General features: G+C 51.8%; 1 protein-coding gene across 1 annotated transcript; it reads left to right on the top strand.

The window, feature by feature from the left end:
* Window positions 1-6,965: 6,965 nt before the first annotated feature.
* CENPB (centromere protein B) lies at window positions 6,966-9,861 on the top strand. Its single transcript, XM_075563947.1, has one exon. It carries the CDS (start codon window positions 7,207-7,209, stop codon window positions 9,037-9,039), a length of 1,833 nt encoding a protein of 610 aa, XP_075420062.1. The 5' UTR covers window positions 6,966-7,206; the 3' UTR covers window positions 9,040-9,861.
* The last annotated feature ends 2,142 nt before the right edge of the window (window positions 9,862-12,003 follow it).

Raw genomic sequence — 12,003 nt, 5'->3', positions numbered from 1 at the left:
ACAAACAGTGCTGCACCAAGTACACCAGAGACGTTACCCGGTGCTGTTGCTGCTGTAACAGAGAACCCACAGACTGGGTGGGAAGAGGCTAGAAATCTGAATTCAGGGCACTGGCTCCAGGGAGGCTCTCTTGTTCTGCTGGCTCTGGGGAAGGTCCCTGTGCATCAGCTGTCGCACCTGTTGCTTCTGTGCTTCATCGGCTCCTTTGGTATCGCAAAAGTGATGGATATACTAACACTCACCCAGGGTTCATGAGAGAGGGGAGAAAATGAGGAGCTGATAGCAAAGGCTCAAGTAGAAAGTCAATGTTTTGAGAATGATGATGGTGGCTTATGTACAAAGGTGCTTGACACAATGGATGAATGTATAGATTGTGATAAGAGATGTAAGAGTCCCCGATAAAAGTATTTAACAATAAAAAATTATTTAATGGGGATGTTTGTTACAATAAAATAAATGATTTTGGGGAAAAAAGTGATTGATATAAAACACTCGGTGCACAGGGAAGGCCTCATTAGCACATCAAAGAAAAGGGTCCCCCAAATGGAATTATGCCTGCAGGTATAGGGTTTCAGATTTAGGACCAAGATACGGGGGACATAATCCAGTCCATAACATTGCCTCAAGGTGGTGCGTATACACGGATCCATTCTCAAAGAGAAATTGTCAGGTGGCCTGAGCAGTAGAGATTGAAATCTCCTTTTTTTTCTCCAGAATTTCATCTCCGCAGGCGGACGAGGCAACTGAAGGACAGGGACTGAGTCTTTTATTTCTCCTCCAGAGTCCCGCACTTTCTGTAGGCTTCAGACCCAAGGTTGTTCTCCGAACTTCACCCCCTCATCCCATTTCTGGGATTTAAAAAATTTATTTAGAAGGTGATAAAACTACTCACAAATGTATGTTCATGGGCTGTTAACAGTGAAACATGGACAGCAAGTTTGGTGTCCATCAAGAGAGGAACAGCCCACGGGGGGTGGTGCCTCTATGAGGTGCCAGACCTTTGGCCTGTAAAGAGAATGGGTGTGTGGGCAGGCATGCCCGGCACCTGCCAAGGGCTCCCAAAAGTCACTGTTGCTCTTTGAATGATTTACACACTGGGCTCCCAGAAAATTGCCTTTTAAAGAAAGGGCTCCTAAAGCAAAAGAAGTTAGAAACCCAGAGATGGATATTCGTCAACTTGAAAAGACTACAAACTAGTATGCAAAATGTGAGCCCCTTAAAAACAGTCTTCAGCCGGAGTCTTCAAAGCTTGCACGAGGCCTTCTACGGCACAATCAATAGTGTTTGTTTGTCTGTTTGTTTTGCTTGGAGCAAGAGTGGAAGAAGAGGCAGGAACAGGAAGAAAATATGCACTGTGTGGTTTATTACTCCTATGAACAATGCCTTTACTGTGAGATCAGAAGTGGATGGTGCCTGGCTATCATTACTGGACGTTTTGATGCTGATCAAAAGGGGAGAGATGCAGAGCAGATCTTAACAAGCTCATGGACTTCAGATTTCCTAGAGCCATGGAGTTGGGTGAACTCCAGAACCACTGTCTTGAGAGAAATATTCTCCCTTAAACCAAACAATAGTTTTCTTAAAAACAAACAATGGTTTAGGGTGACTAGTCAAGAATGACTTCCTGGAGCATCACCCCCTTTTAAGAACTCTTTCTCTGGGATCAAACTGTCAACAGAAACTCTGAAGATAAGATGGGGGCCAAGAGTTTATGTGGTCACATTTATGACCATGGAGAGGCACAAGGAAGAGGGAGGGTGAGAATGGCTGGACCACTCAAAGAATATAACCAACCAATGGCACTGAACTGTACCTGCAGAGAGCTGAAGTGTATCTTTTGCTGTGTATACTCACTCTCAACAACAACAAAAATCATCAAAACTACCCTTTCCTTTATTAAAAAACAAAACATTTTATTGTGGCTTTGAAGGAAGTTTCCTGAGCACATTAGTTTTCCACTCAACAATGTATACACATTTTGTTTCATGGCATGAGTTGCAATCCCTTCAATGTTGACAGCACTCCTCCCATTTGCTCTCTGGGTTCTGTTTCCCGTTCATCCTTGTTTCTTGCCCTTCTCTCAGCCTCTGAGCTTTGTTTGGGACAAAGGCTGCCCCTTTGTCTCATCCCTTTGTTGACTGTTCTAAGTTGTACGTCTGCCCCACAGGTGATACTGTTCACTTTAGAGGCCTACCTATTGTAGGGCTGAAAGTTAGGTTCCGTTTTGAAGTGTTGAAAGGGCGTGCATGCGTAGTTTTGGAGATTCCACCAGTGTCTATCAGACCAGTAAGTCTGATGGTCATTTTGATATTGAATTATGTCCTGTATTTTTCTCCTACTCTGTCCTGGACCTTCTGTTGTGATCTGGACCAGTACCGTTGGCAGTGGTAGCCAGGCACCCTCTGGTTCTCCTGACTCCTGCCAGTGGAGGCCGTGGTTCATGTGGTCCCAGAGGTTTCTGAAGGAATTGTTTCCATGAGTCGTTGGCTTTCTCCACTCTTCTTTGCTCCGGATGGCGAGAGACCAATGTTTGCAGCAGAGATGGCTGGCTGTTCACAAGCTTTTAACATCCCAGAAGACACTCACCAAAACCAAGAACAAGACTCACTGCCATCGAGTCGATTCTGACTCAAAGTGACCCTATAGACAGGGTAGAACCACCCCTGTGAGTTTCCGTAAATGTCTTTTTTTCTTAAATCATGTTACCGGGGCTCGTACAACTCTTATCACAATCCATACATACATCCATTGTGTCAAGCACATTTGTACATTTGTTGACATCATCATTCACAAGCTTTCTGCTTGAGCCCTTGGTATCAGCTCACTTTCCCCTCCCTCCCCACTCCCCTCTCCCTAATGAACTCTTGATAATTTATAAATTATAATTATTTTGTCATATTTTACACTATCTGATGTCTCCCTTCACCCATTTTTCTGTTGTCCATCCCTCAGGGAGATTATATGTAGGTCTTTGTAATCAGTTCCCCCTTTCTACCCCACCCTCCCTCCACCCTCCCAGGACTATAATTCTTTATAGGAATAGAAAGCCTCATCTTTCTCCCAAGAAATAGCTGATGGTTTGGAACTGCTGACCTTGCATTTAGCAGCCCAACATGTAACCACTACACCACCAGAGCTCTTATACTCACCAGAACAGGATGTAAGACATTGTCTTTGTGGACTAAGAAAAATAGTCTTCCTAGGGGGGGAAAAATCTGCAAGGCTATTTACTGATGAAATCAAAAGTGATTAAAGGTACTTATATGAAAAAAAAATCTGTACTTTTAAATAGTTTCCTAAAATGAGGCATACATTTTAGCTTAAACAAACAGGTTCTATGGGAAGTTGTGGAAGGTATTTATCTTGGTGGTTTTATAGGAAAGAGATATTCTGGAACATTCTAGGATGCTGTAGCAAGGGCACATTTAGATAGAGCCTGTCCCAGGGACTTGTTACCCTTGCTACATTTCAATTAGCTGGGCCATTTCCAGAACAGAAAGGAAGGCACACATAACATACATGCTGATGGTGTAGCCAATTCCAGACATGTGGTAAACCAGATGTTCCCATCTCTTCTCAAGCAATCATTCCCCCCAACTGATCCATCTAGGCCTATGGGTTCTCTAGAGCACCCCATGAGCCCTAATCTTTTAAAAAATTTTTTTGAGCCCTAATCTTTTAAACTATTATTTTAGAAACATTTACTTGAGAGAAGCCGTCTCTTCTCTTGGCTGAAGCTATCCAAAACTATCCACTAGGTCCGGTACTTATTTCACTTACCTAGCTACAGCCCCCTGAACCCCCCCGCCCAGCAAACTTTCCACTTGTTTCCCTTTGATGTTAAAGGGCCTGTAAAGACCAAACAGTGAACCAGTTTCGGTAGAGTTGGTTCTGACTCAGTGTCAGAGTAGAACTTTGCTCCATTGGTTTTCAACTGTTGATTTGGGGGCAAGAGATTGACAGGGCTTACATCTAAGGAGCCTCTAGGTCAGTGGTTCTCTACCTGTGACTTGCAACCCCTTTGGGGGTCGCCCGACCCTTTCACAGGGGTCGCCTGATTCATAACAGTATGAAGCAGCAACGAAAATAATGTTATGGTTGGGGGCGGTCACCACCACATGAGGAACTGTATGAAAGGGTTGTGACATTAGGAAGGTGGAGAACCACTGCTCTAGATAATTGGAAACACCAATCTTTTGGTTAGTAGTTGAGCGTGTAACTGTTTGCCTCACCCAGGGACTCCTTAAAAAGCCTGTAATGCTTGAGTAAAGAGCACCTGAGGAATCTAGCAGAGTGGGAAAACAAACCAGGAAGGGTGAGAGGGCAGGAGGGACAGGCACAAGAATGCAACTTCCAAAATACAGACACGATTCATGAAGCTACGTGGGGCTGAGTCCCATCAGGCAGCGCTACAGTCACTTCGCCCAACGATCTGATGCCCATCATGGGCAAAGCACAGACCCAGACCCTATAGGAAAAGTCTCTGTGGCAGTCACCTAATCTGGTGTCAATTTAAGGATTAAGATGTAGGAGTGGAGTCTAGGCTGTCAATCTGGAGATAGTCAATGAGACAGACTTCTGTGTGGGCATGGCCTTCTGAGAATTCTGGGAAATCTGGTTCTTCCTCCTTGGAGATGGAGAAACCTCTCTTTCTCTGCTACTCTCTGGGAGACATTGCAGAAGATAAGCCACACGGACGCAACCAGAACTCGGAAGCCTGAGAAGCCACAGAGAGACCCCTGCCAGTGCTGAGATGCTTACGCCACTGGACCCAAAGACTTTCTACCCACTGGCTTGTGATCGTCCTGCATTTGGCTTCATTTCAGGTGTTTCGTGAGTCTGAAGAAGACTTTATAGATTGGTATCAGACATAGGCTAATGTCAGACTTAAGGCCTTGGACTGGATTGGGATGTTTTTTCAATGTTCAATTCCTCTTGTATATAAACCTCTTCCTTATGTACATATGTGTGTTTATGAATTTGTTTCTCTAGTCTACCTAGACTAACACAGTCTCCCATGTTTTCTTTGCACCTATGATTAGAAGAACACTTTCTTTCATACCTTTTCTGAGAGGTGGGAAAGGTCCCTGACATAAGACATAAAAAGGAAAAGACGGACAAGAGTTGCCTATTGAAAGATAAAGAAACTCCCTAGGCTTTAGTTAAAGAACAAGGGGCGAAAAGGCCAATGGTTCCTGTAAAACAATGATGAGAAGATTCGGGAACAGGGACTGGAGTACTGGAAAGGGAACAACCACGTACAGTGAAAGAATGTTGACGCATTGTAGAACATGTAACTAATGTTGAGGGACAACTCATGGGAAATGGTCACTTGGGTACCTAAAATATTACAATTGAAAATGAAAGAACCAAAGGCAAGTATTGGGCAAGATACTTAACCAAGACTTGATATTAGCAGGTTATGAAGAGCCCTTAAAAGGTAAGGAAGGCACAAGAGAAAGGTGGGCAAGAGATATGACTAGCAACCTCACAATTCAAACAGCTAATGAACATATGAAAAGATGTATCACTGAAGGGAAATATACACTCAAGCAGGGGTGAGTTTCACCACCCCACCCCCAAGTCATTCCCACCCCTACATCAGGCTCCGGAACCCTTCATGAGCCTGGTTTTCTTTCTAGGGCACAGGACTTCCTCCAGAGCTTCTTGTGGGTTGTTGCATGACTCTTTCATCTGCCCATGTCCTCTCCCTGTCCCCCTGGGTCTTCATGCTTTGCTGCTTGCTCTTCCGAGATTCTTCAAAACTAGCTCCACACATTCATGGTTGTTTTTTTTTTTTTACATTCATGGTTTTAAAAATCTATACTGTTGGTGTTTTTAGTGCAGGAGGTGGAAATGTCCACGTGTACAACAGAGCTTCAAAAAACTCGAGGAAAAATGTAATGAACCGATCGTGGAATATGCATGTGTGTACATGCTATTTCTGTAGGTGCAGGCACATTGATCTGTAAGCGTGCATCCATGGAAAAGTCCGCAGAGTGACACACTGAGATGCGATTAATGGCCTCTCAGTTAAGGGGATTACTCCCCCAAAAAGAAAAAGCACAACAAACCCCTAAACTCACTGTCCTCTAGTCAATGCCGACTTTCATGGAGACCCTGTAGGACAGGGTAGAAGTGCCCCTGTGGGGTTCCCCAAGGTCACTGTTATGGAGTCTTCCCCCCACCACAGAGCAGCTGGTGACACTGAATGGCTGACTTCACCGTTAGCAGCCCAACACTGAGTCACTACCCCACATGGGATTCACTAGGTCTTTTAAAATGTAACTTGAAAGACCATCAACTACATTTACAACTACAATGTTGCACAGAAAAAGGTCCTAAAACGTGAAAACGGGAGTGGCAAAGATTTTACACAGATTACAATTTATCCCTCGGTTGGAACACTACACAGCCTTTAAAAATCACGTTGGCAATCACGGTTAGCAATATGGCACCATTTTCGTCACTGGATGCCAGGTCAAACCGCGGGCGATGCCAGAGAGACGGTCGACGAGTCCCGTGCCAGTTCCAGACATTACATTTAAAAAAGAAAGGAAGCCGACTGTCTGCGCCTCGAGAAAAGACTGGAAGGAACCGCATCTTGGTGTTACCTGCGCACCTCGCAGTTGTCCACCGAAAGGTGGGTTTTCGCGTTCGGTGCGTGGGCATCGCTCCGTTTCCTCGGTAAGCGAGCGTCATTTTGCCCGAATCCCGGGACATTCACAACCAACCAACCAGTTGTTGGTGGCCGGGGTGCGCGGCGCCCCCGGAGCGCGAGCCTCGGCGGGTCCCGCAGGCTTCAGCGCCCTCCGGCGGCGGGTCCGGGCGGCGCGGGGCGGGCGCGCGGAGGGCGGGAGGCGGTGCTCGGCGTCCCCGCGCTTCCCGCGAGATCCCGCTCCGCCCGCTCCGCCCCGCCAGCCGCGCGCCCTGCGCCCCGCGCCGCGCCACTTCCTGCCTTCGGTGCCCGCCCGCCAGCCCTCGCCCGCCGCCCGTCGCCCACGGCCGGCGCCGTGCCCGCCGGCGCCCCCCCGAGGTGCCCCCCGGCCCGGCCGGGTCGCCGCCCCGCCCGCCGGCCCCTCGAGCCGCTTTGTCTCGGGCGGGGTGCGCGGGAGCGGCCACCAGGTGCCCCCCGCCGCGGGCCCCGGCCCCCCGCCCCAGGGCGGCGGCGGCGGCGCCGGGCCCCGGGGCGGGGGGCGCGCCGGGATGGGCCCCAAGCGGCGGCAGCTGACGTTCCGGGAAAAGTCGCGGATCATCCAGGAGGTGGAGGAGAACCCGGACCTGCGCAAGGGCGAGATCGCGCGGCGCTTTAACATCCCGCCGTCCACGCTGAGCACCATTCTGAAGAACAAGCGCGCCATCCTGGCGTCGGAGCGCAAGTACGGGGTGGCCTCCACCTGCCGCAAGACGAACAAGCTGTCGCCCTACGACAAGCTCGAGGGGCTGCTCATAGCCTGGTTCCAGCAGATCCGCGCCGCCGGCCTGCCGGTCAAGGGCATCATCCTCAAGGAGAAGGCGCTGCGGATCGCCGAGGAGCTGGGCATGGACGACTTCACCGCCTCCAACGGCTGGCTGGACCGCTTCCGCCGGCGCCACGGGGTGATGTCCTGCAGCGGCGTGCCCCGCCCCCGGGCGCGCAACCCGGCTCCCCGCCGCCCGGCGGCGCCCGCCAGCTCGGCCGCGGTGCCCTCCGAGGGCAGCGGCGCGGGCTCGGGCAGGCACACGTGGGAGGGCCAGCAGCCGTCCGTGGTCGAGGGCTACGCCTCGCAGGACGTGTTCAGCGCCATCGAGACCAGCCTGTGGTACGACTTTCTGCCTGACCAGGCCGCAGGGCTGTGCGGCAGCGACGGCCGGGAGCGCAGGGCCACCCAGCGCCTGAGCGTCCTGCTGTGCGCCAACGCTGATGGCAGTGAGAAGCTGCCCCCACTGGTGGCTGGCAAGTCGGCCAAGCCCCGCGCAGGCCAAGGTGGCCTGCCTTGCGACTACACTGCCAACTCCAAGGGTGGAGTCACCAGCCAGGTGCTAGCCAAGTACCTGAAGGCCTTGGACGCCCGCATGGCCACCGAGTCACGCCGTGTCCTGCTGCTGGCCGGGCGCATGGCCGCCCAGACCCTGGACACCTCAGGCCTGCGGCACGTGCAGCTGGCCTTCTTCCCCTCCGGCACTGTGCAGCCGCTGGAGCGGGGAGTGGTCCAACAGGTGAAGGGCCACTACCGCCAGGCTATGCTGCTCAAAGCCATGGCTGCCTTAGAGAGCCAGGATCCCTCACGCCTGCAGCTGGGTCTCATGGAAGCCCTGCACTTCGTCGCAGCAGCCTGGCAGGCTGTCCAGCCCTCAGACATAGCCTCCTGCTTCCGCGAGGCCGGCTTTGGGGGTGACCCTGATGCTACCATCACTACTGCTCTCAAGAGTGAGGGGGAAGAAGAAGAGGAGGAAGAAGAGGAGGAGGAGGAAGAAGAAGAGGAGGAGGAAGAGGAGGAGGAGGAGGGAGGGGAAGAAGGGGAGGAAGCAGAAGGAGAGGAGGAAGGAGAGGAGGAGGAGGGAGCGGAGGGGGAGGAGTTGGGGGAGGAGGAGGAGGTGGAGGAGGAGGGTGATGTTGATGACAGTGACGATGACGAGGAGGAGGAAGAGGAGGAGGAGGAGAGCTCTTCTGAGGGCTTGGATGCGGAGGACTGGGCCCAGGGGGTAGTGGAGGCTGGTGGCAGCTTCCGGGGCTACGGTGCCCAGGAGGAGGCCCAGTGCCCCACCTTCCATTTCTTGGAAGGTGAGGAGGACTCTGAATCAGACAGTGAGGACGAGGAGGAAGATGAGGACGATGAGGATGAAGACGATGATGATGAGGATGGTGATGAGGTGCCTGTGCCCAGCTTTGGGGAGGCCATGGCTTACTTTGCCATGGTCAAGAGGTACCTGACCTCCTTCCCTATTGATGACCGGGTGCAGAGCCACATCCTCCACTTGGAACATGACCTGGTCCATGTGACCAAGAAGAACCACGCCAGGCAGGTGGGAATGTGGGGTTTTGGGCATCAGAGCTGAGCCACAGGGTCTAAGCCATGCCCCCAATCCAGATGTGGCAGTGCCAGTGCAGAGAGCAGCGCTATGGCTGGAATCGGGGGCATTGGGGGAGTCCCCTGTCCACCAGAGTTGCTTCCCCCGGCCCTGTGACAGGCCTGGTCACCTAGGTAGGGCTGGACCTGGGGGTCAGCCTCTGCCAGCTTTTGCCTCTTTCTCAGAATCTTCTTCCCTCTCCTCTGTCCCTGGGCCTGGGGGACCAGGTGACCTGGGCAGGGACCTGTCCGGTGCTACCACACCGTGCCATCTGTGGATTCAGCCACAGCAGCAGCCAGGGATAGGCCCTAGAAGCTCCTGGCCAGTGAGTGCCTGTCCCCTCTGCCATCCACACCAGATCTTGGTGGGGGTGGGGGACCCCAAAGCCATTCTGGGAAGGGCTCCCAAAGGGAGGGCCAGCCTAGAGCCCACTAGGCTGATAGCCCCACTCTGACCCTGGGCCGCTTTGAGAAGCACACTTCTAACTCACTGCAGGCTCCTGAGCCTGCTTCTGCCTGCTTTCCCACCTCCCCAGTCCCGTCTCTGGCTCAGTCCATGTTACTTTGGCCTTCGGTTTTCTTTCCACATTGGAGAACCCCAAGAGGCCTTCTAAGGGAGTGATTATGGGTACTTCCCAAGTGGGCAGCTGCAGGCCCCATGCCTCTCTCATCACACTCTGGCAGGGTCCCATCCTGGGCAGAGTGGCCTGGGGCTGGGCCCAGCGTCTGGCCTTCAGTTGCTCCTTTCCCAGTTTGAATTCAATAAATCCGTCCACCCCCCTTTTGTGGGGGTGAACATTTTAACAGCCAAGGTGCATCCTTCATGGTCTGGACTTGCGTCTGTTTTGGGGGCACGTCCTTTTCTGGTTCCCTGTGGCCCCTGCTCTGGTAGGGTATGAAAGCAAGTGTAAGGGGAACCGAGGCCTAGTTGTGACCCGGTTAAGGGATGGGGACACATCATCATCTCCAACTATCACCTAAGGCTCTGGGAGGCCTCGGGGCTTTGAGTTTGGGAGTCAGAAAGCCAAACCTTTCCGAGCTGTGGATTTAGAAGGCTGGCATCTTGGGGCTGGAACTGCAGGAAGGGCTCTGTCAGACCTGTTGGGCCAATACAAACAGCGCACACGTGAGTGCTGGGTCCACCGAAGCTGGCTGAAGGAAGCCCTTGCAAGAGGGGGCCAGAAGGACAGGGAGGAAGGTGCTGGGGTCACTCCTGTGGCTCAGATAGATCGGAGCTCGGTGGGGCATCATTAAGTGTACTGTTAGTACAGGGTGGGGACTGAGGGTCACATAAGGCCCACAAAATCATCAATACCAGCTAACATTACATGCCTAACCCCAAGGAAGCTGTTCCAGCCATCACATTAGGGGTAAGGTGATTAAATGTTGAACCAGTGTGGCCTGAGAATGAGGTTATAAAATTTCAGCTGGCTTTTGGCAAAAAAAGGTTTCCCCCACCCCTGTTTTACAACCTTAAGAACCAAAAACCCATGGCCATTGAACCAGTTCCATCTCGGAAACCCTTATAGAGTCTACGAACCTGTCAGTCTTTCCGGGAGCAGACAGCACCATCTTACAATCAAGGAGCGACTAGGGGGTTTGAACCCCCAACTGTGTGGTTAGTCCAATGCTAACCAGAAAGGGTGCCTTTGTAGGGTTTGTTAGATCTTTGAGTGAAGGTATTTGCAAGCCTGGTGGCCACTTGTTGCGATAATGACAGGAGGGAGGTGAAATTGCTGCACCCCCAAGACAAGACCTTGAGGAAGGGTTGGCGATTCCCCTGCGTTGCCCCCTAGGTGAGGGCCAGTACCAAGTGAAGGCAAACATCTATTCTGACCACCTGCTACTTCCCCCTCTGCTTTCAGGCCCAGCCCCTCCCTCACCGTCTCTCAGGGAGGCCCTCAGACCTCAGCGCTCTCAGCCTGAGGAGGGCGTTAGCCTGAGCGGGCAAGCAACCCAGGGCCCCAAACCGGTTTTCCCACCTCTGCTTGGGGGCTGACACATGACTCCTGTGCTTCCTTATCCTCCCTCCTGCCCAACCGTACTTGTACTCGGCAGTTCCTCCTTCCCCCACCCTGGGAAGTTAAACGTCCAGGTCATTTTGTGTCTCTTGTCTGCCATGGGTCTGTTGCCTCTTAGAAAAGCAAGGCCATCATGCAGGGCAGTAAAGACATGAAGGGTGGGTGACTGTCACAACCTTTCACACTTGTGACACTTGGGTGACCTTCAGATCTTCAAGCCTTCCAAACTAAATGATTACAGACTGCAGAGAACAATTGGGGTTCCCTTTGCTATCACCACCGATCACTCGGAGCCTGGGGGAGCCTAATGCAGCCCAATCTAGCCCCTGACCTGACCTGAAGCTGTGGTTGTCTCAAACCCATGTATGTCTCACCTCAAATACCATTGCGGCCACTTCCTTATGTTTCCTGCCAACCAGAACTTCTTTTGTGTTGGAACTGAAATGACCTCAATGGTCATGCCAGTTAATGTTAACAGGTCTATGGCTGTGTGCCAGGCACTGTATGAAACAGTTTAATGGGTTTGCTCGTAAAGCCCCAGGAGAAAACAAGCACAGAGATGCAGCAACATGCCCAAAGCACACAGGAAATCTGGTGGAAGCAGGTTTTCTCTCCCACAAGCTGGTTCCAGAGCTGCTACGCTCAATTTCTCCTCCCAGGCTTCTGTATTCCTAACTTCAGAGTAGGGCTGTTTTGAAATGGGACAGATTGACTCCAAATCGATTTGAACCCATTTCTAGCCCACAAAGGGAGGGGTGCACAATTATGTACGGGAGCTCTTGAGAAGTTCCTCAACCTCTAACCAACCTCCAGTGGTCCAGTCCCCACACAACAAATGCCAGTCTCTGAAACGCTACCCTTCTGCTTGGGAGAAGCTTTTTAGCGCTCCGTGGGGACCAATAGGTGAGAACCGTTCCCATTTCACAAAGGAG

The sequence above is a fragment of the Tenrec ecaudatus genome, chromosome 12, assembly GCF_050624435.1.
Source record: "Tenrec ecaudatus isolate mTenEca1 chromosome 12, mTenEca1.hap1, whole genome shotgun sequence".
In the NCBI taxonomy this organism is placed as follows: domain Eukaryota; kingdom Metazoa; phylum Chordata; class Mammalia; order Afrosoricida; family Tenrecidae; genus Tenrec; species Tenrec ecaudatus.
Note: the sequence above shows the minus strand (reverse complement) of the source record. Positions and strands in the feature narration are given on the sequence as shown.